Genomic DNA, 25970 nt, shown 5'->3' on the forward strand with positions numbered 1-25970 from the left:
ACAGGGAGGGATGCTTTGCAGAATGCAAGACTGACGCTGAAAAGAATTGTGCTAGTGTGGAGTCTAATTTGGTGTTGGTGTTGGTTGGGTCTCGCCAGGAGCCTACAGTCCATGAGAAGAACCAACATGATGAACACCGGAAATATTCTTGTGATGAGGAGATTTAAGAACGTCTCCAAAAAAAACTGGTCCGTGCTGTGTGGTTGGAATATGTGGAGTAAGCCGACTCAGGCTTGGTGGGGTTTGATCTTGCGTGCCGCAGAACCCCTCTGTTTTCCTCGATTCTTTGCTGCCTGCACCATGTCACAAGAAATCCATTGCCAGCTTCCTCTTTCAACCTGGTGCCGATCTTTTGCCCACAAAGATACGAACGACAGAGAAACATCAACGAGAAATGCTATTTGTACCACCGTCAGCCTGCATCACGAGTCGGTCCGCGTCCCGATGCTTCAGCCCTAAACGATGCTCTGGGTAGCCAGATGCCATCCGATAAAGAGCTGGTTCTGGCTGGGCTCGTACACTGGCACGGGAAGTTTACCGCATACATAAAACCAAGATTTTGATGGCAATGGGTGTTGGGATGGCACCACCACCATGGAAACACCATCTCGAGGCTCCGAACTGCCGCCAGCCGCGGGCGCTAAATGCACCCCTTCTTGGCAGGTCAGCGTGCGCTAATTGACCAACCTCTCTAGGGCGTTGGATTTTGCCGTTGCGCCAACACTCGAGACATGAAGACCACCATGATTGAGATACGTCAATCTTCCCCGCGATGCAACTGATTGCCAAAATCGCTGAGGTCCTACACAAGTCAGATCGGCTTACACAGAATGCACCCCTTCAGCACTCTCAGCAGGCGATTCCGGTGTTTTATTCGAACCAGCTTCCGAAGGTCCGCCGCAGGATGTTGCTGTTTGGGGGCGCTCCGGGGGCGGCTCAGCAAAATTGAGCACCAAGGCCGTCGTGATACCTATCTCTTGTGTGTCGGTCCTCTCCGGACCCGGCCGCGAGACAGTGGTCCTATGATTCTCTTCAGACACCTTCAACATCACCACCCCCGTTATCTCAATGGCAATGTACCCATCTAGCTCCGTGCATGCACTCTCTTGGTGTGCCGGCTTCCAGCCCGGATCTGGCGATCGCCCAAAGGGGGTCATGCAGCCCAGAGGCTGAGCTCAGCATGCCCCCGTCGTGATTGGGCTACTTGTCCTGATGACGGGGAAGGTCGCAAGGCTCCCTGGCACGCCCACCGTGGTGCTCAGTTTCGTCCCCTGCGGCATCCATCGTCGCTGTGCGAAGGTTGCAACAAGCGGCGCGGTTGTGTGGTGCTCTCCAGACCACAGCCCACACGTACGCAAGCTTTCAGCAGCAAAAATCATTTCACACATGCGACTCTGCGGCCAACGTCGCCGATACATCTCGACCACACTCACGTCTCCCTCTCTCGCCTTGTGCTTGCCTGCCTGCCTGCTTGCTTGCTTGTTGCTTGCCGGTCTTTTCGCTCCTCCCCCGCCTTCCCGCAGCTCTCTCCGACCCCAGGCTGCCATCCCGATACCCGAAAGAGGTGTTGCTGATGTGCAACCAAACCGCTTCGAGAGCGTCAAGCCAACCTCCTGCTGTGCCCCATGCGGCCCAGCGCCTGACGACCCTCCAACTCTTCTCCTTTGTTTGAGATACCCATTTGCCGCTTTCTCTGTCCGTGTTTATACCGTCCCAGGCGCTGCTTGTCAGCATGGCCTCCCCCCAGAGGTTTGCCCCTCCGCGCATCGATGCCTCGACTTCCTGGTTAATGCTCGAAGACGAACCCCTCGAAGCGCGTTTGCTCAGCGTGGTTGCTCAGGTCTTGGGAATCGGCGCGGCAACACTGCGGATACAGGCCTCCTTCAGAGAGTTAGGAGGTGACGAACAGAGCGCCTCTGCGCTAAGACAGGCTTGCCTGGATGCTGGGATGGATATTGCTGTGGATGACATTCTTCGATGTTCGACCCTCGCCGAGTTACAGACATGCATAACGCCATGCACCACGCCAGCGCGAAACATCGACAATGAACTCGACGATGCCCCATTTTTTGCCCTTCCTGACGTTGACAGCCACAACAATATTATGGCGAAAGATGATGGCGGGGCTCATTCGCGCAAGCCAAGCCAGGCGAGCCAGGCCAGTTCGGTGACAGTAGGGAAGCAGAGAACGGAACTCGAACAAGCGCTTGGGATACAACCAGAGATTGGGAGGATGGCCACGGTAAGGCCAAAAGCTGGGTTGTTGGAGGGCAAGCTGGTGGCTCTTCTCACCCTCGCTTCCATGCAGAAAGAGAAGACAGATTCCTCGCCGATCGACCTCATTCCACAGTCACACGCCCTCTTTGCCGGTACCCAGGTTGCCAACTTACGGCAAGCAGCCGAGTCGACTCTGGAGCCCGACGCCGTGCCAGACTTGTGGATTGTGTTGGACGGAATGCCCATGACAGACTCTGGCGACGTGGACGAGAGACGGTTGCGAACATGGGCCCAGAACATCAATGAGGATGTCCACCACCAGGCTCTCAGCTTGGAGCTTCAAGAAACATTGCAAGCCCCAGAATCGGGCATGGAAAAGACACTGCAGAGGCTGGTCAGCAAAATACTGGATGTCCCACAGAGTCAGATTGGCGTCAATTTCTCCTTCTCGCAATTGGGCGGGGATGAGATGACAGCTATGGAACTCGCTGCTCGATGCAAACATGAGTCCATATATATCCACGCTTCCGAAGCCCTCGGATCAACAACACTGTCCGAGTTGGCAGCCATTGCAGCAACCCGGGGCGGGCTGGCTCACAAATGGGACGAGGAGACATCGGACGTCTTTGATCTATCACCAATGCAGCACTTGTACTTCCAGACCTCGATGGGCGGTGATCTCAAGCGGAGGGTTGGCATTGAAGGGAGCTACCGCTACAACCAGAGCTTTCTCTTGCGGTTCAAGAAACACTTCAGCTTTGTGGATATCTCCGCCGCCGTCGAGGCAATCGTTGGGCACCATCCCATGCTCCGCGCGCGCTTCGGCCGGGGATTGCATGGGTGGGTGCAAAGGGCGCTGCCCGAGGTGCCGGGCTCATACACGATATCTCAAAACACCATCCGATCCGAGAAGGAAGCCGAGGAAATTATCGCCAAGACGCAAATATCCATCAACGTCGAGACAGGACCGGTGTTTGCAGTTGACTGCTTCACATTCCAGGATGAGCAGCAGTGGATTTACTTGGCCGCCCACCACCTTGCGGTCGATGTTCCATCCTGGCGCACCATTATCCATGATTTGGACGAGCTCCTCGTGAACGGTAGTCTGCTGTCACAAAGGTCAATGCCATTCCACAAGTGGGTTGACATGCAGAAAGCTGACGCCAGTGGCCCGGACCCAAGGGAGCTGCTCCCCTTCCCAGTCCAACCCGGCGATTATGCCTATTGGGGCCTCCAAGATGCCGCCAACACATATGGCGATGCTGTCGAGGTCGGCTTCTCGCTTAGCCACGAACTTACCTCGATACTCCAAACGTCATGCAACCAAGTATTCCAGACAGATTCCGTTGACATTTACCTTGCCGCCCTCATGCTGTCTTTCGCCCAGACCTTCCACGACCGATCTGTGCCAGCCATTTGGAACCAAGAGCACGGGAGAGACCCCCTAAACCCTGATGTCGATATCTCCGAGACAGTGGGGTGGGTCAGTTCCCTTTGCCCCATTGGCCAAAAGGTCGAGAGCGGGGACGACTTCATTACGGTTCTTCGCCACCTGAAAGATACAAGAAGAAATATTCCAGGACGAGGGATACAGTACTTTGGGTCGCGCTTCTACCACTACAACAAGGCCGATATCGTCGCTAACGACTGGCCATTTGAGATCATATTTCGTTACGCCGGTTCTATGCAGCATCTGGAAAGGGATGATGGCGTCCTAGAACAACTTCCGATTCCCGGCCGGTCACTGGGCTCAAGCACCTCCGATATTGGAGCCGACGTGGGCCGCATTGCAATGTTTGAGGTTGACGCTGTGGTCGATCAAGGGATGGCGAGGGTGAAATTTCTCTACAGCAAACATTCCACAGACCAGACTCGGATATCACAGTGGATACACAACTACGAGCATCTGTTGCTGGAGGCTATTGGACGACTCAGGTACCACCCGCAGGAACTGACCTTGACCGACGTGCCACATCTAGATGTTACATATGAGGGCTTGCAAACCTTTAACAAGGAACGGCTCTTGACACTTAACCTTCCCAGCGTCCGCGATGTCGAGACCATTTACCCAGTCACCGCTGTCCAGCAGAGCATCCTGATCAGCCAGGCCTTGAGACCCGATACGTGCTATGTTCATGCAATTTACGAGTTTGCGTCCCCTAATGGTGACCCCATCGATATTTCGAGGATATGCACAGCCTGGCAACAAGTCACCATGAGACATGCGGCACTGAGGACCGTGTTTACCGAGAGCGTCAGCGAAACAGGCCTGTGGGACAAGGTGATACTGCGCCGAGCGTCTCCTGAAATGTTGTTCATCGACACAGCACCCGCTGAAGATCCAGTGTACGAGCTCAGCAACCTCCCTAACCTCCGACCTTCAGATAGCAAGCCTCTCCACAGGCTGACAGTCTGCAAGGCGCCCACAAGGACTTTGGTGAAGCTGGATATCAGCACTGCTCTTTGTGATGTGAGTTTGGGCACCCATTCAAATGCCGGTCATGGCCTGATACTGACCCGGTCAACAGTCCATCAGCATTCACCTTCTCCTTCATGACTTGCGACGAGTGTACGCCACCGAGAGGGCCATCATGGAACCAGAGCAGTTTCAATATCCCGATTACCTTTTTTTCCTCAAAAATGTCCGGCAAGAAAGCAGTCTCAAATACTGGCGTGAGAAACTGACTGGGGTCACCCCCTGCATGTTTCCGCGGCTCACTGTTCTTCCTGAAGAGCAGAAGTTTGTTAACGCTGGTCTGGAGCTTGACATCACTTCGTACGAGTTGGCCAACTTCACTCGGACTCACAAGATTTCTGCCGCTGCAGTACTTCGTCTCGCTTGGGGACTGCTCCTACGGTGCTTTACAGGCTCCAATCAAGTTTGCTTTGGCTTCCAAACAGCTGGGCGTGACGAGGCAAATGTTGGAATGAGACACGCAGTGGGGTCCTTTGCGAACACAGTTGCCTGCACCTTCGAACTTTTAACATATGGCCCGGTGATTCACGCCCTTCAAAAGGTTGAGGAGGAGCTCCAGGCGACCCTGCCTCATCAGAATTTCACCATGGCTGAGTTGCAACATGCCATGGGCGCCAAGGGTGGTGAGCGTTTATATAACTCTTGTTTAACTTTCACAGAAGAACCAGCTGGGTTGAACAGCAAGTTTACGACAAGAACGAGCTTCGAGTTGAAACCGATAACACTGCAGCAGACATTCGACACAGATGTCGTCGTAAATACACGATTCACTGGCGGAAAGCTGTTTGTCGATATTGGTCAACGAATCATGTCACCAGAGCAGTCGATCAACGTTGCCAGCACCTTTGGCAAGGCCATCCGGGCTATTTTGGCAACACCCAACAGCTCGATCGGCCTCGTTGACCTCTTCACCGACAGAGACCTCGCCCAAATCCTGGCTTGGGATGCCGAATCTCCCCAGTTAACCGAGACACTCACTGACACGGTTGTGCATGAGTTGATCTCGAGGCAGGCGGAGATGCAGCCCTCATCGCAGGCCATATGTTCCTGGGATGGCTCATACACATATCTGCAACTGGAGGAAGAAGCGACCAAGCTCGCTCATCACTTGGTGGATGCAGGGGTTGGGCCTCATTCCGTGGTTCCTGTGGTGATGGACAAATGCAAGCTTGCTCCTGTCGCTATGCTGGCCGTCCTCAAGTGAGTTTCTTGCATCCTGATCCACTGACTTTCATCTTGCTAACGCTCTTAGGGCCGGTGCTGCATTCGTTCCCGTGGATTCGCTCGAGCTTGGTATCATCCAGCCGATTTTTGAACGGCTCACCAACTCGAGGGTTGCTGTTTCGTCTGAACTTGCGGCCCCTGTTCTCAGCAACCTTTTTGATCAAGTAGTTGTCGTTACCTCTGAGCTCATGGGGGCAATTCCAGATAACTTAGGATCGCTGACCTCGATGGCCGCCCCGACAGACGCTGCCTGTGTCCTTTTCGTTCCTACATCAACCAGCGAGGCCCGGGGGGTCACGTTCAGCCACTCTGCCCTGGCTACCGCTTTGGTTGGCCAAGGCCCTGCTGCTCGAATCACACCACTCAGTCGCGTCATGCAGCTATCGTCCTTCAATGTCGACATTTGTATTACCGAGATTTTCACAACGCTGGTCTATGGCGCTTGTGTTTGCATACCATCGGCTGCTGAGAAGCTACAGGATTTTGGTGCGGCCGTCAACCGCATGCAGGTCAACTGGAGTTACATGACGCCTCTGCTGTCGAGGAAACTGGATCCGACCCTTCTACCTTCTCTCAAAGTTGTTTGTTTCCGGACACGAAGCCTCGACGATGACACGTACAACATTTGGCATGGGAAGGTCAACGTCGTGCTGGCCTATGGGCCACAGGACTGTTGTCCTCTCGGGATTGCCTTCCTCGAAGCCATGGGAACACATCATCTACGCAGCATCGGGCGACCTTTCAGCGGAAACCTCCTCATTGTTAACCCAGAAGACCACAAGAAGCGTGTTCCAGTTGGCGCCGTTGGAGAGCTTGTTGTGGAGGGACCAACACTGGGCTTCTCCTACCCAAACAGGGAATCCACTGTGAGCCCGATGTCGCCCCTCGGAACTACCGGAGGCAAGGCCCGCTACTTCAAGACTGGTCACCGCGCCAGATACACCGAGGGTGGTCTTATGGAGTTTATCTCTAGTCAGAGGGAGGATATTGACCTTGATGGCAAAACGATCAACGTTACGGAGATCGAGCAGTATCTTCGACGTTGCCTGGGTCGCGGCATGGACGTTATCGTGGATATTGTGGCATTCCGAGGACCGAAATCCGACACCATTTTAGCTGCATTTGTGGAGTTTGGTGATCGCATTGAGGTGGATGAAAGCCTTAGCTCGCTGAGCCTTGCCACCCAGGAGCAGTTGGCTACGGTGAAGCAGCTGGTTCAGGCTGGACTGGAGAACCGGCCGCCCCCATGCATGCTGCCCTCGGTCTTCATACCCGTCAAGCATCTCCCGGTCACGCCGTCTCTCAAGGTCAACCGACGACGTCTACAGAAGATGATCACTGGGATGACAAAAGAGGAACTGTTCAGCATTTGCGCCTTCTCTACCGAAGCGAGACTGGCCATGCTGAAGCCACTGCCACCGACAGAAAGTGAGGAGAAAATGAGATTGTTGTGGGCAAGGGTTTTGGGTATGGAAGATTCCAAGATCACGGCTTTGGATACCTTCTTTGGACTTGGAGGCGATGTGATCATGGCTGGGCAACTAGTAGCCGCTTGCCGCCGCGAGGGCATTTCACTTCCGATCGCCAAAGTACTTCAAAATGCCACCTTGGCTGAACTCAGCAGGACTGTTGCGGAGACTGCAAGTCCTCAGAGCCTACCCGTTCCGCAAGCACCCACCTCTCCGCCACCACCGGTTCCCACAGCATCAAATTCGCCTGCGCCACCACCAACCCCCAGCCAAACCCCTGTTCCCAACCCTTCACCAACTGCCCAATCATCGAACGCTATCAAGGAAGTCTTCATTGAGAAGGTTATTGCGCCCAAGATTGGAGTGGACCCAAGCTCGATTGCCGATGCAGCCGAAGCCTCGTCTGTTCAGATCAGGTACATTGAGACGGGTATGCTGCGTGGACGATCCAACATCAATTACTTGACGTTCAACTTCATCGGCGCGGTGGACTCCAAGAAGTTGGAAACAGCATGCAAAACATTGATCAGCATTCATCCAATTCTACGCACTGTATTTGTCCCATATAATCGTCGAGTGTACCAGGCTGTTCTCAAGAATCCCGACATCGAGTTCCGTCGTCATTACTGCCCGACCTGGAGGCTTGCCACCATGTTGGAGAAGGTTGTCAAAAAGGACCAGTCCTCTGGCACCAAGTTTGAAACACCAATGACAAAATTCATGTTTTTGGACGGGAGCAAACAGTCGGTTCTAGTTCTGAGGCTCACCAAGGCTCAATATGATGACTTGTCGGTGGCCTTGTTGGTCAAGGACCTCAAGCGACTTTACGATGGATCTCAACCGGCACCCAAAAGGCCAAGTTATTGCGATTTCCTGCGGACTGCCCAGCTCTCCATGGCCCAAGGCCCGGGTGCGGAGGAGTACTGGCGAGCGTTACTAGAGGGTGCTGTGATGACACAGGTTGTTGCCCATTCTCAGCCCTACCAGATGTCTACCCACGTCAAGACAATTCGAAACCCCATGCTGTCTCTGGGACCCCTTTCAAGTCTCGGTATCTCATTCGAGACAGTCCTCAAGGCAGCTTGGGGTATGACGCTTGCCAAGCTCTCGGCAACGTCCGATGTCGTTTTTGGCGAACTGATCGATGGGCGACATGTGCGGCTACCTGGGAATGTATCTGTTGCTGGTGTGATGGGCCCCACCGTCAATACGATCCCCATCCGTATTCAGTTTCCCGATGCCTCATTGACGCCCATGAGTTTGCTTCAATACGTCCAAGCCCAGCATGGTGCCGGCGTACCATTTGAAAACCTCGGGACTCTTTTTCTGATCGAAAAGTGCACACCATGGCCATACTGGACACGTTTCAGTACGGTTGTTCGACATCAGTATGAGGATACCGCCATCCTGCCCAATGAGCCCAAATCATTTCATCTTGGTGCAGCGTCATGCAAATTCACCATCAACGAGTCCAGAGCCCAGGACATTCCAGATCTCTTTGTGAGATCCGTGGTTCGACCCCCTGGCCGAGTTGAAATATCCATTTCGTACTGCTCTGAGCGGATCCCGGAAGCGTTTGCCGACCACGCTCTCCGCATGCTGGCAACCAACATCACCATGCTCACCAATGCCAACCTCACGCAAGAGCTGATCCCACAGGGGTATCAGTACCGCAATATGATGAGGCGAATTCCCCTGACACCGAGCGAGTCAGCTTCTAGCCAGAGCTCGGAAGCCGACAGCTTGAATCTGATCAACTCCCTCAGCCAAGAACAGATCACGCTCATTAGGACGGCGGTTTCCAATACATGGTCGACGATTTTGAATCCTCTTGCGCTCGGAGTGCCGGAGGATCAGGTGCACAATGCCTCATTTTACGATCTCTGGGGCAGTCTGATCCCGGCGTCGCAAATGATGCAGCAGTTGAACCGGGAGCTTCCCAAAGCCAACATCCCAGGCGCCGATGCCAATCTCAAGGTCACGATGGAAGAGATTATTGAGAACGCCACCATGCTCAAGCAGTTTGAAGTCATCGCGTCCAAGGTGAAGCCGCTAGGAAATAAAGATGCAGCAAGGAAGGAGAAGTCAAGGGAGACCACCCGGGTGGGCACCGATAGCCCCAAACTCTCGGGTTTGCAACAGAAGCGAAAGCCAAGCATGAACAACTTGGCCGCCCCAGCGAGCTCGAGCTCCCTTGGATCACGCATCCGCCGTCTGGCGAGCACCGTGGGCCGTACTAACTCGCCGCCCATTGCCAGACCACAGACGGCAACCTCTCCCCCACCGGCTACGCCAACAACCCCAGTTGCCATCGGATTGGCATCTGCCATGGTGGCGGACATGTCACCGCTTGCGCCCAAGCTCGTCGGGAGTCTGTCTCCAAGCATGGCAAGCACACCTACCATGCGCAATGGCGCCAGCAGCGCGGCTGGTGTACCAAATTCTGCGCCCCAGCTGCCAAGCCTGCCGCTATTTGAGTCCATCGCCGAAGAATCAGAAGCTGCCAGCGACAACACGCTCAAGCCAGCCGCATGGAGGAAAGCAAGTCCACTGCTCCCAGGCAGTTCAGCCGACAGCATGACGACGGGAAGTTCAGCCAGCAGCCACCACAGCGGTGAAGGGCTGGGGCTGATGGCTAGGATTGACGAGCACGACACGGAGGAGGACACCATTGTTGCCACAAATAACCAAATCCGCACTGGAGCCAATACACCTATGATCACAGAGGAGATTATTGCTGGTGAAGCCGAGGATGTGGCCAGCCCGCTTGCAGCGCCGCCTACTACGACGCCCAAGACGGGGAGCACCAGGTATTTCTCTACGACATCAAGCGGGCAGGCTGAATCAACAGCGGGCGTGAGGGAAGCAAAAGAAAGGAGTAAATTGTGGGGGAAGACGGGGATGTCACCTGTTGTTGGGTAGAGAAAAGTCATGCTGTGTTTCTTTTGTTGGTGCGGGTGAAAGGGATTTGGGATGGCCGGTGCATTGGATGGAATTGGGATACCCTGGGTGACTTGATCATGGACTGTTCTTCTATGTGTTGTTGTTGTTGTTGTTTGAGTCACTGCCTCTATTGTCAATGTTTGTGTTGGTTTATACATTGCATATCTTACACCGATTTGTCTGTTTTATGTAATATTTTTATTCTCATAGTCCCAATCCTCAGCGAACTGGACAATGTTTTGATATTTCGGGCATTTGGACAAAGCCGCCGTGTATGGAACCCCAGTTACGACCGAGGGACACATCATGGCAATGTTTTCCAGGCTGGTGATGTGATATTTGTTGCTGTTGGTGTTTTCTAGGGGGCTTTAGCAAGGTCTTATGTAGCACTGCATGACCTTCCGCAATAGGGTTCAAAGAGGAAGGCAGACGGGGGGGATGGACGGAGCGATTCGGTGCGGTCTGTCGGTGTGGGGGTGATGCAGCCAACTGTCCGGATTCTTGCTCTCTCCTTGGTGTTGGGGTGTTATTTTAGAAGAGAAGAGGGGGTGGCGTTTTCTGCTTTGGGGGCTGGTCGGAGTCAGGTAATTGGTATCGGATATGCACTTCAATGATGAAAGACAGGTTTTCCTGGAAGAGGAACCCGAGTTCGGGTTCGGGAGAATGTGTGGGTAAAACTTTTCTCTTTTACATGAAGAATTTCGTTTCGAAGTGGAAATCGGTGGATGAACGCGACGTGGTGGTTTACCTTACCTTGCTGTCGCTGCATAGTGGCGCCATTCCTACTGCAGATAGTTCTCCGGGGGCCACCAATCGGGTTCGGAGCCCTGGGGGATGCTGCAGAGGGATGCGACTGTGACTTCTTCAGCGGTTTGTCAGTGCACCACCAGAGAAAGAAATCCGCAGCTCGCCGGGTGTAAAGGATTTCGGGGTTTGGCGGGAACTGGGCTAACTGAGCTGCGTAGATAGAAGACGAGTAGCGATTGTCAAGCCATTGATGTTTTCCTCTCTCGTTTTTTCATCATTGAAGATTCCCGATTCATAAGCATTCCCAATTGAATGGATCGTCAGCCGGGAACGAACAAAGAAGATCATGGGGTAACACGGCACGACACAACACCCTTTCCATTCCCAGCAGCTTGGGCCGCGCTAACCCCCTTCCAGAACCTGCCCTCGCCCATGCGTCTTTTTCCTCTCTCTCTCTGCAGGACAGCAATGAAATAGTTTGCTGTCAAACCCTGGACACCGGGTGGGTGGTGTGGTGCTGTTGGTTCAACCGTCCAAGAAAACCCCGACGGACGGAACCCTCCCGGGCCAATTTTCCCCAGCTGTGGTACTTCTTGTTCCCCGTCCCCCCCGCGTTCTTGACTTTTGTCCCAATTCCTTTTCGCCCCAACTTTTCCCACGAACAGCACATTTGTTGGGTGCTCCACATTGCGCGCCCGCGTGTTCTTTGTTTCTCAACGTCTAGACCACAGGGCCAAGACAAACGGCTTCACTTGTCACGGACTTTTTGCTTTTGAGCTGAGTGAAAGTGGGGGATTGATTGATCGACAGGAACCGTTTTGGCTCCCGCGACCGTTTTTCCACGATGGCCTCCACCGACGACGCTCCACCTGTCACCACCACCGCAACATCGGCGCCATCACTACCAGCTGCTTCCCCATCCCCGGCGCCGGAGGGGAAATTGTCGGGGAAGAGCTCACCCAAATCTGGGGCGGGTTCGCCGAGGAATTTGGATGATGCGCTTGATCCGCTGAATGGGGAGCACTGGACTCAGCACGTATCTCTCCCCCTTATAAACACCCTACTTGTTTCAAAGCGCGCGCGACTAATGAGGTTTTTTGGGGGGGAGGAATAGCCCGTTGAAGACGACAGCGACTCGGTCCTTGACAGCATTCTGAGTTCCACCGCGAGTCTGTCCTCGAGTATATTTGAATACCGCAACATCAACGGCCGGACGTTCCACAGCGACAAGACCAACGCCGAGTACTGGGGCCCGAACGACGACAAGCAGCTGCAGAGCCAGGATATCATTCACCACTGCCTGACGCTTGTGCTGGAGGGGAGGTTGTATCTGGCGCCGATTGACGCGGGGAAGATTAGCAAGGTTTTGGACGTGGGCACTGGAGGGGGCTTGTGGGCCATGTTTGTTTTTCTCTTCCCCCTTTTTCTTTCTCCGATGCTGATGATGGCAGTGACTTTGCGGACCTGCACCCCAACCTGGAGGTGACGGGGACGGACATCTCCCCTGTGCAGCCTTCGTGGGTGCCCCCCAATGTGAGATTCGAGATTGAGGACGCGACGCTGCCGTGGACGTTCAGGGAGAATTCCTTTGACTTTGTGCACATGAGGTATTTGTTCGGCTCGATTCCGGATTGGGATGCGATTTTTGAGCAGGCTTATGCGGCGACGAAGCCGGGGGGGTGGATTGAGAGTTTTGAGGCGGATGCAAATCTGTACTCGGAAGATGGGACGGTGACGGAGGACTCGCCGATGGGGACGTGGACCAAAGTTTTCAAGGAGGCCAAGAAGAAGTTTGGGAGGACGTTCTTCCCTATTGAGGAGGACGTGCAGAGGAGAGGCATTGAGAAGGCTGGGTTTGTTAACATAACTGTGAAGGATATCAAGGTGAGTTCTGTTTAGGAGGTGTAGGGCGGATGTAGGCTGACCTTGATGGCAATAGGTGCCGATGACGGGATTCCCGAAGGACCCGAAGCTGAAGGAGATTGGGCAGTATAGCCATTTGGCTATTGAGCAGGACTTGGAAGGTTCGTTTGCTACCCACCATGCCTGATGAAACGAAGACCAGAAACTAACAAAGATAACAGGCATGGTGCTCTACATTTTTGGAGAAGTCATGGGCTGGTCCGTGGTGGAGATCCACGCTTTCCTGGCTCACTTCCGTAAGCAGATGAGAAACAAGAACTGCCATCCCTTGTTTCCGATCAGGATTGTGTACGCCCAGAAGCCAGAGAAGAAGAAGGACTGAGCAGAGATCAAGAGTTTGCGACGGATGATGGATAAGTGAGAAGAAGTGGTGGTGGTGGTGGATACTATGACATATATCTGACTTTCATTTCTTGTTCATAGCGTAAATTGGAAATAAGTCTGACATGTAAGACCTCTTTGATACTTCAGGAACTATCTTGTCACCCTAAAGGGCTGTGGAACTTTCGTGCAATGCAATGTGTCTCCATGGCAACACAGGTGTGGGATCCACAAAAGGGGCTATTGCTTTCTCCACACTTTGGCAACATCCAACCCAGCCTTGATAAATGAGCAATCCAATCTTACAATATACGTCTCCAATATGACGATGATAAGCGTGAGGGGTATGACAGTGGTAGCTGCAGAAATTGAGGGTTGGGTGGATGGCAGCCAAGAACCATTTTAAGTTCCCTAATGTGATGTGTTCGGAGGACAGGGGGATTCTTTTTCTGGGCTTCTGTAAACTCCGGTAGAAAGGAGATTTGTAGATTCTAAATTTGTCGCAAAGGGGAAGGTGCTAAAAAAATAATCGACCAGCATGGGACTCGAACCCACAACCTCGGCTTTGCAATCCCTTAGTAGGAGAGCCACACGCTACCATTGCGCCAACTGGCCGCTTATCAGTGGGAATCCAATGAGGGCGAGTGTCTATAAAACTGCTGCTCAGTCAGTCGTGTAATCGCATCTCCATAGATCTCACCGGCCCATGGCCTCGATATATCTTAAGATCATCACAATATAGCTCACCGCTCATCATATAAAATACACCAGAACCGCCACATCGTATCAGCCGCCTTGCACCTAATAGGGCCCGGAGAAGATAGGTTTTGTTTGATAGATGAAACTTTCTAGAACTCACAGTCCCATGTTAGAGAAATGCTCGGACAATAGACAGCAAAAGCTAAGACTCTAGATACCAAAAGCTCAGCAGTCCACCACATTGTCACCCACCCCGACATCACTGAAAGGCAAACATAATGCGCCAGTCGATCTTCAAGTCCAAGTTGTCCATGCACGCCGTCGGCAGCACAGGCAAGCAGCGGCGTCATCTTCCAAAGTGGAGCGATGGGCCGCGGACTGGGTCAAACAGTATTCCGAGTTTCCGGCAACCAGAAGTAAAAGTACAACGAGCAATCCAAGAAGCGCATGACTATGGTCCGGAAGATTGGTACTTGTGAATCCTGCCGAAAGAAGAAGAGCTGTTGTGACATATCGGAAGAGTTATATTATGGTTAGGACGATACCTGCTTTGTTGCCACAAAGGTAAGACCCAATGCGCAAGGCGATTTATTCACGATGTCAATACCTACAGCTAACCCGGATTTAGGACCAATTATTGGTGCTACGCTTTAGTTCTGGTCGGCCGCACGAATGATTGAGAGATTATGGCTTAGATACGATACAGACAAGCCAGATATTATCCCTAGTATAACCCTAATGAAAGAAAATATCGGTCCCTGCCACCGTGACCTCCTATGTAGATAAAATCCCTACTACCCCGGCGATGGATACTTAATTTAACGATATTATTATTAGACAGAGATATCCTGGCTCCCTTGAGCAGGGCAATTTTTAAGCGTTTCAAAGCCCTGTCTTTTACCAAAGAAAAGGGATATTAGTTTGGTATATATCTTGTGTCTTTTTCACTGTTTACATATTATGGAGCAAGTCCTTGGACGCATCATCATGGATTTCTCTCGCAGATTCGGTATCAATCTAAGTGCCATCTCTCCAATTTTGACAGATTCCAGGTTGCCGATGTTCATCTGCAGCCCGGGCCAAGATCAAACCACGAGAGCCCCGTCAGTTATGCTCGATTTTAAGCATGCTGGACCATCCTCTTGTACTTTCAATCTGCAGGAGGTGCAGGTCCACTATCAGTGGACCATCTTGAAGGGGGGTTGTTCTATGAACAATAGTTGAGATGAATGGCATGGCCAGTTTGTCTAAGGATACGGGACCTCGTTGATTTTGTAAGTAGGTATGGAACTTGCGTACGCAAGAAATTTAGGGATCCATAATCCTGTTTTGTGTAGAGGGTTACCTACACTTTGACAATCTACTGGTTTTCGGGACAAGATACAAGAAGTCACAAGTAATCAAAAGAACGGAACGATATAATGTCAGTAACAGTAGTATTAGTATAATTTGACCAAAAACAATGATTGACTCACCGATCCATATTTTTATATACTTGTTTCAGTGAAAACACAACCCCACGATCTACAACAATTGTACTTACCTATGTGCGACAGGCAAGCTCAGTTTTCCTCGCCCAGCAAATCATCCCAAAGATCAGAAAGAAAGCCCGAGGGGTCTGAAGCCTCGGAAGGTCTAATCTCCACCTGATTCTCTCTCTCCTGATCATCAGTATTAGCAATTGGAAGAAGAGGAGTTTGTGAAATAATCGCATTTCTTCTCAAGTTCCGAGGGTGCCCATGGGTGGCACATTGGTTGCAGAGAGCCCTCTGCTGGGATATTCTCATGTAAGAAGCGCCAGCAGCGATCGTCCCTGGACATTGCCGGGGATCAGTGATGTTGCCATCGCCAGTGAAAGTGGGGCAATGCTCCCAGAATTGTCTGATGGGCTCCCACCGATTGCAGCGTTGAATGTCGCCGATCCGGCGGAGGTAGAAGCCAGTCGGCTCCGGGGAGGTAGGGAGGGTAGGCCGGGAGGTTGTAGAGCGGATGTAGTTGCTATGCGAGCAAATGGCTCCGTCTCGAAGGGGGCAGCGGCAGTAGAAGTTGATGATGGTGTAGGTGCACATTTTGACTGGCCTTTTGGGTTAGTTTTGGATGGGGGTATTTCCCAAGGATAGTACTTAACTTCTTTTGGGGCGTTGATTTGATGTGTATGTAATGAGTGATCAGTAATAAAGGATAAGAGATGAGAGATGAGAAGCTGGGCTGGATTTTCGAAGCATGTTGTCGCTGTTAAATAAACCTGATTTAGACTACAGTCTTCGTGGGATAAATTAATTGTGCAGCGTAGTATATCTTTGTGTTATAAATCATCTTACTGAAGACTAATTTAAAGCAATTATTCCAACTTTGGTCGGTTGTTGTCGACTCGAACCGTGATATATGCAAATCTCATTAACAAAGACAATGCCTTTGTCACAGCCCACTTGTTCCGTCGGCTTCTCACTTCGGAGAGCTCCCTTCACCATGAACGAGCGATGGCGGGGTTCCGGAGCACTCCACAACAGACAACCCCTGAAGACACCCCTAACTGAATGTAAACAGAGATCAACTCAACCGCCCCGCCCTTAGAGTGTGGACTTTCTGCTCAAAGAAGCACCGCTCCATATACTTGGATCCGTTGCTAGAACCATGATGTCATTGCTCGCACATCATTCCAGCACGGCATTTTGTGATGGTTGGTGTCAGACAATGTATCACCACATCCCTCGCGCTATTTCCTTCCAGTTCACCGACCAAGGAGGTCGATATTGTTGAATCGGAACGCTTCCCTCCGCAGTTAAAGCACAAGCGTAAAGGACCAAGTGCGTTTGAGATCACCCTGGTCGACAACAAGCCTTCTCAGTGATTGAAGCCAGTCAGTAGTCAGTGTCCTGATTCGAGATTGGCTATGGTGATGGAATGGAAGAGGGAGAATGGGAAATGTACTTACCTCAGTCACTCGCTGGACACATTAATAGCATAGTTAGCTCACGCCTACTCCAAACGATCATTCTTAATTTTCCTCATCAACCGGCAAATGTGTCCTCTCATCCTCCACAACCTCATACTCATCCCTCCCAAAAGTCTCATTCAACCTCACTCTCCCCACCACCTTCCCACTCTCCAGCCTAACCCACGTATCCATCTCCCGCAATCTTAACCCCTCAATCGAAACCCACACCTGCCTCGATCCCCTAATCCAACTCCCATACCCCCCATAACCCGTATGCTGCCCAAAACACAAATAAACCCTCCTGCTCCCCTTTTCATAATCCGAACACCACGTATCCCCATGATCATGCCCCACAAACAACCCCAACAACCCCTCCTCCATCACCGCCTCCATAAACCCCCCATCCTGCCCCCCATACTCGCAACCCTCCCTCCCATCTTCACACCACCCCTCCCCTTGTCGGTTAACCGGCTGATCCCCATTAATTCCAGGCTGCTTCTTCCCGTCTATCCCCCTTTTCTGAGCATCCCAAAAAGCCCCAATAGGGATATGCACAAACCCCAACCCCGGCAAACTCCTCCCCCCATTCTCTCTCTTCAGCCTCCCGCTCATCTCCCTAAACCACCTCACCACTTCCTTGCTAACCCAATTTTCCCTCCCCTTCCTCCTATTCCCACCTCCCTCCTCCTGGGAAACAAAACCACCTCTGCTATCAAAAAACCACAACACCATCTCCACCCTCGCATCCAGCCCTTGCACCTCCAAATAATAATTCGTCACCCCCACCCCCTCCTCTCTGCCCCTTACCATCCTCGCCGTTCTACTGCCTTTGTACCTCTTCTCCCGCTCAAACATCGCCGTGGGCGACAGCCTGCAGTCCGAGTCGTGATTCCCGTACGTACTCCCCCACGTAATATCTCTACTTGCCAACGTCTCGGCGATTTTGTCGATATACTGGGTGCCGTTGTCGAGATAAACATTCTCCCCCGTGATGATATCACCATTCAGCACCACAAAATCCGTCTCTGGTTCTCTGTCCAAAACAGAGTTTATCACGCCGAGGGAGGCGAGGTCTTGTTTGGGACCCCAGGGTTCCCAGGCGTCTTTTCAGCGATTTACATTGTTAGATTGGTACAAGGTAACCTCACAGAGCGGGTGATTCTAGTGTTGATGCAGCTGAGCTAAGTTGAGGGGGTGACTTACTCTCGCCAAAATGCAAATCTGAAAAGATGCTCAGTTGGAAGCTGCCGTCTTTTTTGAACTTAAGCGGCGGCAGGAGGGAACTGAGTTGCGGTCGATGGCGATGATTGATGAAGCCGCCAAGCTGTTCGCAAAATGGGCTTGTTACACGAAGGAGCTGTGAATAAGGACCGAGTAGACAAAACGTCGACACGATCAACAAAACTCGGCAATACGATGCCCGTCTGACCCTCGTAAACCTCGTGCTACCACCACCAGCAGCTTCCGTCCTTTCAGCGTCTCGCGGCATAATGCTACAGTTGTGTTGTTGAAAGCAGAGAGAGTGACGTTGAGGCGGATTACCCCACCATCAAAGCCCCTCCCTGAACACAACACAACTACCAACCTTCGGACCTTCTCTCAAAAATATCACAACTCCAACATGTACATCCAAGCCCACTCTCTAGTAAAACTTTCGCCCCATCCCACTCAGCTGGCAGAAAAAAAAGAAGATACCCACAGAGGCATGACAACACAGCTACAAGCTGTGTAGAGCAAAAGAGAAGGAACAGGCGCAATTGCGCGATCCGGGATTCGAACCCGGGTCCCTCGCTAGACCAAGATATGATGGGAAGCGAGGATTCTAACCACTAAACTAACCGCGCCTTTTTCCTTTGTTTGTTGTTGAAAGGGCTGTCTGTTTCATAGCTTATGAGAGTGGAAGCGGGGTAAAGCCGAGCTGTGTGTTGGCAAGCACTCCACAATCAAACCCCCCCTCCTCCACTTTGACTTCCATTGCATTCCAGGAGACGAGACACCGGTCTCTGGATCAAACACACCTTGAGTGTAAGGAGTAGCCAGAAAGAAGTACAGCATATCGATCAATAGGATTATCCCAGCTACCTCGACCCAGCTAACCCATCATTTGATAACCCCCCACACAAGCAATGGTCCCACCAAGCCATGTTTTTCCCATCCACCAGGTCCCCCAGATATCAGAACACACCATAGCAGCCCCCTGTAAAACATGCGGTATAGGTAAATGAGCAACAGTAAAGTGTACAGAAAGTAAAAACACCTATAAAAACGGTACAGGGCGGGGAATGGGTATGCTTCATCGCCCAACGCCGTGAAAATGCAAATCATAACATCGAAAACCTGTTAAAAGAAAGACAGCCGTACAGGTCCATGCGTTGGGGAGATCGTTTGAGCTCTACTGAGGTCTGCTCGCTGCCTTTGCCTATTGCTCTCTGTTAGTGCCTGCCCTGCACACTTCTCGTCGAGGCCTCCGCAGCTGTACATACCTTCATAAGTTCAATCCTGGCCTTCAGCTGGCTCGTCACCTCGGCAGCTCTTCTCCAGCTCTCCATGCCAGACGTCGCTGGAGCACCAGAAGCATTGATTGGTGGATCGCCCAACCTGCTTCCTGCACGGCTCCCAGCCCTGCTCCCCGCCCGGTCACCATATCCGCCATAGGCACCGCTGCCACTAGCACTATCGTTATTGCGAATGTCTCTGTCGTCACCCCCGGAAATGTCTCGCCTAAACCCTCTAGCTGGGCTGGCGCGGCCGCTGCTAGCGGTGCTGCCCGCGTACCGGGACTCTGGGGGAGCCATCTTTCGGGGGTGCGGCACACCGTCGCCGTTCTCCTTCTCCTCGCTAAGGGTGCTGGCGAAACTTTGACGGGCTCTACCCGCACTAGGAGGAAGAGCGTTGTCACGGTAGATCCCGCCATCATCGTGCGTTGGGCTCAGAGCCCGGAATCCAAGACTGGGGGATACAGGGCTGTCTGCGCCCCCACCGTTGTTGAGGGCGGCTTCGGCCTTACTGAGCGCCCTCTTCAAACGGTCCAGCTCGCGTCGTAGCCGCTCATTTGTCTGTTCGGCAGCCTCGGCATCACTGCGAGCTCTCACCAGCTGTGTCTCCTTGGCCTTGATGGAAAGTACATCTCTCGTGTGATCCTCGATCAACTGAGCATTTTGGTTCTTGAGCTCCTGAATTTCTGATGTCAGCTTGGACCGGTCGTGACGAGCGTCATCTAGCTGTTTGAGCAAGCGCTCATTGGCCATGCGCAATTCCTCTAGCTCGGCACGTTCCATGTGTGAGAAGGTAGAGGTCGGAGATGGGGATGCAGCGGGCACGGGGGCTGATGGCGCAGCTGGTTTGGCGAGTGAGCGGCCAGCGAGACCACCGCGTCCCAAACCGATGCGCGGCTTTGGTGGAGGAGAAGCGGGAATGGGCTCCTCCTCTTCGTATTCCGGCTCAAATGCAGGTGATGGCACGCGAGGGGCCGCCGGTCTACGCGGTGAAGCAGCGCCGGCGGCAGGACCACCGAGAGTGCGCTTCTGTGGTGCCTTGAGACCCCCGAGCCCTGGCTTCCCGAGCTTGCTCCCCGCGGGACCGGGACGCGCAGCAGCTGGCGGCGCAGGTGGAGGTGAAGGCTCTGGCGGCGGTGCGGCGGCTGCTGGGGGTGCCTTTTTGAGACCTGGAGGGGCCTTCTTTGCGCCCAACGTCTTCTTGGGTGGTGGCCCCCGCGCAGCGGGAGCTGGCGGCGGCGGCTTCGGCTTATCCTTGGCCTTGACTTCGGCCGTCTCAAAGAACTCCTTGATCTTGGTCTTTCGGATATCATCAAGACCTTCGAGATGGGGGTTCATGGCTCTTTCGCCAATGATCTTCATGATGGTTCCCAGAATCTCGGCACCGCCAGACCGAAGAACCTCGCTACCCTCGGAGAGCAGCTTCTTGGCGCATTCAACGATGCTGGCAATTTCCTGCTTGCTCGGCACCTCCCTGGTTGTTCGAAGACACCTGACAAGAAACTTCATGGTTCCCTCCTTGACCTGGGGGTTCTTGTGAACGAGGAATGTGGTGATATCTTCCAAGCACTCGGTCAAGTTGGTAGAAAGAAACACAGCGTCCAGCGCAGCACCAAGCGCATCAGCAACCGTAACCTTCTTTTCCTTCAATCTCTCCATGATAGGCTGCATGACGTTGGAACGATACTTGGCGAAGCCCTTGCGCAGACCCTTGGCGAGCATTTCGATACATTGCGCTGCCTGAGTGACGACCGCAATGTTGGCGTCCTTCATGCATTTGGCCAAGCAGCGGGTGATCTCACCAAAATCACCATCCTTGATCCTTGGCACATTGACAATAGCATACAAGGCCTCGCAAGCTTCCTTTCTCTCCTTCCATTTGGACGAGGCCAGGTTATCGTAGAAATCCTTGGGCACTTTGCTGATGACGTCTTGTGGCTCGGCCAGGTCAAAAGCGTCAACCTCGCCAGCCTCTTCCTCCTCTTCTCCCTCCTCTCCATACTCGTCACCACCTCCTGCCGCAGGTGCCCGTTCCTTGGCCGCTTGCTGTGATCGCAACAATCGCTCCTGCTTCGCTGGACCTTCAGCCTTGATCTTCTCGAACTGCGCTTCGAGATCTGTCTGCTGTGTTGGTTTGAGGTCGCCCCAGAACATTGGCTTCATAGCCTCGCGCAGCCACCGGTAGAACTCGACCGCCAACCCCGTCGCCTCTGCTCTCACATTCTTGTCGGCGTGGCCAAACACCTTGGGTAGAATCTTGAGAACGGGTTTGGGATCCGCTGTTTTGCAGCCATAGTTATGAAAGATCTGGGTCAAAGCATTAAGCGCCGCAGCAACAACCTTGGGTTGCTTGTTGGAAAGCACCGGCAGAATCTCTTCGATCACCGGGCCGGGAACATCAATCTCGATGAAGAGGAGCAACGCTTCGACTGCTGACGCCTTCGTCGCCGCTCTCGTGGAGGACAGGCCCTTCTCGCAAATTGGTGTGACAGCATGTTGTCTGGCTCGTACACCGCCTTCGCGGCCGCCAAATTTCAGAAATGCGCAGAGGGCAGCCAAGCCATCTTGTTGAGCAGCAACGTTGGAGTCTGCGACTGCTGTCTTCCACAAGCTCGGATCTTGGATGAATGGTCGGAATGCTGGGTCGTACTCGTCGGGTGTCTTTTCGAATGCCTGGGCAGCCTCCTCGTATGCCTGTTTTCGTACTTTCCAGACCTATTCGCCAACTGATGTTTTAGTTTTCCTGTCTGGTAGGTAGTCAGCGAATAAGGAGACGCGCGCACCTTGTGGACCCAGCGATCTGTAAGGGGCAAAGAGCTAAAGTCTTCTTCTCCGTCAGCCATGGCGGGCTGTTCTTCTTCAATGGATGGTGATGTGGTGGTAGAGTCGGAATCTAGCAGGCAGGATTTCAGCAAGTGTCTCCGGGGACTGTGGGCAAGCTGGTCGGTGTGGTTCGTAAGTCTGTCGGTCGAGAGGCAAGTCTTGCGTTTTTCTGAGCCTAGAGTTGAAGTTCGCTTGATTAGCTTCTGCAGCCAAGGCGGTTTCCAACGGCCCGTCATAGCAGCCAGTGTAGTGCGCCGTCTAAGGAACAGAAGCGCATCTGGGAGATTGGCCTTGGTGAGGCTGGAGGAGGGAATGCGAAGGAAGCAACATACGTGCGAGGGGTGAAGCAACAAAGCAAAAGCCAGCAGCTGTTTTCTTTGCGACTTGTTGGGTTTGGTGTCGAGACCGAGCTGGCTGTTGCGCGTGATTGGCTTCCAGAAGGAGAGCGAGGGGAAGCTCTTGCTCGGCGGGGGGCGATTGTTGCGAGGATGTTCGCCGAAAAGGATCGTCTGCGCGGTGGTTGTTGACAATTGCAGTTGTTGTGACTTGCCGCCCAAGATTTCTCGCTCAAGGCTGGCTCGCGGTGAGAAAGCGTGTCTGGGGCGCCCTGACCCTGTGCTCTTGGCTCTGCGGGACAGGTGTGGGTGTGGGGCCATTCGCTGTCACGGACAGTTGCCCTATGGATGCAGATAAACACCACAATGAATAAGGAATGCTCTGATGGAGTTTGGGTACAAGTAGGGAGTCTCTTGATCCCTTGATTATTCTATGTGCGCATATGCACCGCCTCTCCAGTTGTTGGTAATTTCCTCTTGTCTTTCTCTGAGGGCGGGGGATGCTGACTGGACCCTTCTTTCCACTGACAGACTTCGCTCTGGCAATTGTTGACATGGGGAATTGCTGCAGAAACCAAACCACAGTGTGGCTGAGGTGATGTCACTGGCTGAGGCTTGACACGGCTGGCAACCTCCTGTGGCAGCTGTCGTGGCCCGATCTCTCTCTATCTTGGCAGGCCTGGCAGCAAGCATGGGAATTGGATGGCCAGCGACAGCAAATGCCACCCACCACAGATTGCGAGCTTGCTTTCGAGTTTCAAGTGTTGTTCTGCCCCGCTGGATGCCCGCCATAGAGGGACCATGAGATCCATTTCCCACGGCAACACCGCCTCCATCCAGAACTCCCTTCTTCAGCCCTGAGTTGATATCCGTGTCTGGAAGCCCAACCACAAACCCTGGACACCTCGCCTTCCCCAGTACCCCAGGTCCACTTTTCACGACCCCTCCAACCATCCACCCAATCCATCCGCGCGTGCATCTGAGGATTGGGATTGAAACAGACATTCGACGAAACCTTCTCGAACAAAGCGCCACCCCTTTCCCGACGCTGTTGTTTGTCACCAACAATCTTCCGCCATCCTTCCATGCCCACCCGGAATCCACCTCAAAGAATACCTCACCTCTTGACACCGATTTCAACCCAACGGCCGCCGCCGAGACGAGAAGGTTCCCGACCGCTGATTTCAGGCCGATAAATTTCCCCGCAATTTCCTGTCTCCCGCTCTAGCAGAACGGCACGGCCCGGGGGCTCCAGGTTGCCCTCCGAGTCTCCGCGATGAATACAAACATCCTGACCACCCGTCAGGCTGAGGAGCTGTAGGTTTCCTGTCGTGTGATCACGTCCACAGCGGGCGGGGTTGGGTCTTGACGAAGCCGAGGCAGGCAGGGACTGACAGCGATGCAGACACAAAGCCATCATCGCCTACCTTACTGCCAACAACCTTTCGAATACCGCGTCGGCCCTGCGATCAGAGCTCAACCTTGGGGAGGATGTGTTTGATCCAGCAACCGCAAAGAAGTATGAGGGGCTGCTAGAAAAGAAATGGACGAGTGTCGTGCGGTTACAAAAGAAGGTCAGTCGCGTGGTCGGTTTCTGTGTTTGTCGGCCTGTCCATCTGACATTCTTTCCCAGATCATGGATCTCGAGTCCCGGAATAGCACTTTGCAATCAGAGCTCGAAAACAGCACCCCCACGTCCCGACAAAATAAAGATCCAGTAGCCTGGCTGCCCAAATCTCCAGCCCGCCACACGCTGCAATCCCACCGAAATCCAATCACATGCGTCGCCTTCCACCCAGTATTCTCATCACTGGCTTCTGGCTCGGAGGACCAAACCATCAAAATTTGGGACTGGGAGCTGGGCGAGCTCGAAAGGACGATCAAAGGCCATACCAAAGCTGTGCTCGATGTCGATTTCGGCGGACCTAGGGGAAACACCTTGCTTGCTTCGTGCAGCTCAGACTTGACCATCAAGCTCTGGGACCCATCAGACGACTACAAGAATATCCGAACGCTCCCTGGTCACGACCACAGCGTCAGCGCAGTTCGATTCATCCCGTCAGGGGTAGCAGGTGGTACCGGCAACCTCCTTGTCAGCGCGAGTCGAGACAAGACGTTGAGGATATGGGATGTGAGCACAGGCTATTGCGTAAAGACTCTTCGAGGACACGCCGAATGGGTCCGTGATGTCTGCCCATCCATTGACGGGAGGTTCATCTTGTCGACGAGTGACGATTATACCGGCCGGTTGTGGGACGTCTCGATACCGAACCCGGAGCCGAAGACCACACTGATCGGACACGAGCACGTTGTGTTATGTTGCGCCATTGCTCCTGCGGCTGCTTATCCACATCTTGCCGCCATGGCAGGGATCAAGAAGCCACCAGCAACGAGTGCCGTAGAGTTCATGGCGACCGGCTCAAGAGACAAAACGATTCGGCTGTGGGATGCGAGAGGGACGTGTATCAAGATATTGGTGGGCCACGACAACTGGGTGCGGGGCCTTGTCTTCCACCCTGGTGGAAAGTACTTGTTGTCCGTGGCTGATGATTATACGTTGCGGTGCTGGGATCTGACCCAGGAGGGTAGATGTGTCAAGACAATAGGGGACGCACACGGGCATTTCGTGCAGTGTATCCGGTGGGCGCCTTCGATCGTCAAGGATGTCCCGGCAGTCAATGGTGAGGGCGCCAATGGTGAATCGAACGGGACACCAAGGAAAAGCAGCGGGGGCTGCCGGTGCGGGTGGTGAGGGGCAGATTCGGTGTGTCATTGCGACAGGGAGTGTTGATTTGAACGTGAGGATTTTTGCCAACTGAACCTACAGGAGGGGTACTCAAACATCAGCCACATTGCACACAAAGACAAGCTCGGTATTTAATAAGAGAAAAGCCAAGGAAGAGGAGTTGGTGGAGCGATTTATAGCTTATCATGCAAATCATGCAAGCCGCCAGCGTCTGTCAATGGCAGGAGGGGCAAGTCGAGGATCGAGGTCTAAGAGACAAAAGGGAATCCTGTCAGTCGCTACAAACGGTAATTGGCTGCATATAATCAACATGTCCGAAAAACTTCTTGGTCGGTACGGGGGATCTTCAAGATGAGACGGTGTGCCTGTAAGAGGAAAAAGTTGCAACAATCAATGTTCACTTTGCGGAGGTGTGTGGTACAACTTTTGATGACTGATGAGCCAAAGAATTGGGCGTGAGAGGGGGGGATAATCTCGAACGTCGTGGGTCTTTTCTCGCTGGGAACAAGATGTTGTTGAACAGAAGTTAGATAGATACCCCCCAAAGTTGAACGATTTATGATTTGTGTGTTGTCGAGCTATCCGGTATGTTTGTGGTGAGTAGGCACAACGCC

General features: G+C 53.1%; 5 protein-coding genes and 2 non-coding genes across 7 annotated transcripts; 5 read left to right on the forward strand and 2 right to left on the reverse strand.

Annotated features, from left to right (window-relative positions):
* Positions 1-410: 410 nt before the first annotated feature.
* QC764_501070 (NRPS protein) lies at positions 411-10308 on the forward strand (the record flags this gene model as incomplete). Its single annotated transcript, XM_062947372.1, has 3 exons — positions 411-4687; positions 4746-5893; positions 5946-10308. Exons 1-3 carry the CDS (start codon positions 1733-1735, stop codon positions 10306-10308), a joined length of 8466 nt encoding a protein of 2821 aa, XP_062798596.1. The 5' UTR covers positions 411-1732.
* Positions 10309-11920: 1612 nt separating this feature from the next.
* Positions 11921-13491, forward strand: QC764_501060 (uncharacterized protein; the record flags this gene model as incomplete). The annotated part of the gene is made up of 5 exons (XM_062947371.1): positions 11921-12112; positions 12191-12477; positions 12528-12960; positions 13016-13100; positions 13161-13491. The coding sequence occupies 5 exons, from the start codon at positions 11921-11923 to the stop codon at positions 13319-13321; spliced, it is 1158 nt and encodes a 385-aa protein (XP_062798597.1). The 3' UTR covers positions 13322-13491.
* A 359-nt stretch (positions 13492-13850) lies between these two features.
* On the forward strand, positions 13851-13935 carry QC764_0074750. The gene has a single exon. It is a non-coding gene; the product is annotated as a tRNA-Arg (tRNA).
* Positions 13936-17017: 3082 nt separating this feature from the next.
* QC764_501050 (uncharacterized protein) lies at positions 17018-18446 on the reverse strand (the record flags this gene model as incomplete). The annotated part of the gene is made up of 2 exons (XM_062947370.1): positions 17018-18060; positions 18161-18446. The coding sequence occupies 2 exons, from the start codon at positions 18444-18446 to the stop codon at positions 17018-17020; spliced, it is 1329 nt and encodes a 442-aa protein (XP_062798598.1).
* Positions 18447-18715: 269 nt separating this feature from the next.
* Positions 18716-18801, forward strand: QC764_0074770. Its single transcript has one exon. It is a non-coding gene; the product is annotated as a tRNA-Gly (tRNA).
* Positions 18802-19349: 548 nt separating this feature from the next.
* On the reverse strand, positions 19350-25888 carry QC764_501040 (uncharacterized protein; the record flags this gene model as incomplete). Its single annotated transcript, XM_062947369.1, has 3 exons — positions 22236-25888; positions 19441-22167; positions 19350-19376 (listed from the first exon to the last, which is right to left on the reverse strand). The coding sequence occupies exons 1-3, from the start codon at positions 22929-22931 to the stop codon at positions 19350-19352; spliced, it is 3450 nt and encodes a 1149-aa protein (XP_062798599.1). The 5' UTR covers positions 22932-25888.
* On the forward strand, positions 23305-25914 carry LIS1_2 (Lissencephaly-1). The gene is made up of 3 exons (XM_062947368.1): positions 23305-23927; positions 24016-24184; positions 24244-25914. The coding sequence occupies exons 1-3, from the start codon at positions 23887-23889 to the stop codon at positions 25360-25362; spliced, it is 1329 nt and encodes a 442-aa protein (XP_062798600.1). The 5' UTR covers positions 23305-23886; the 3' UTR covers positions 25363-25914.
* The last annotated feature ends 56 nt before the right edge of the window (positions 25915-25970 follow it).

This window comes from Podospora pseudoanserina, chromosome 5, assembly GCF_035222485.1.
Source record: "Podospora pseudoanserina strain CBS 124.78 chromosome 5, whole genome shotgun sequence".
Lineage (NCBI taxonomy): Eukaryota > Fungi > Ascomycota > Sordariomycetes > Sordariales > Podosporaceae > Podospora > Podospora pseudoanserina.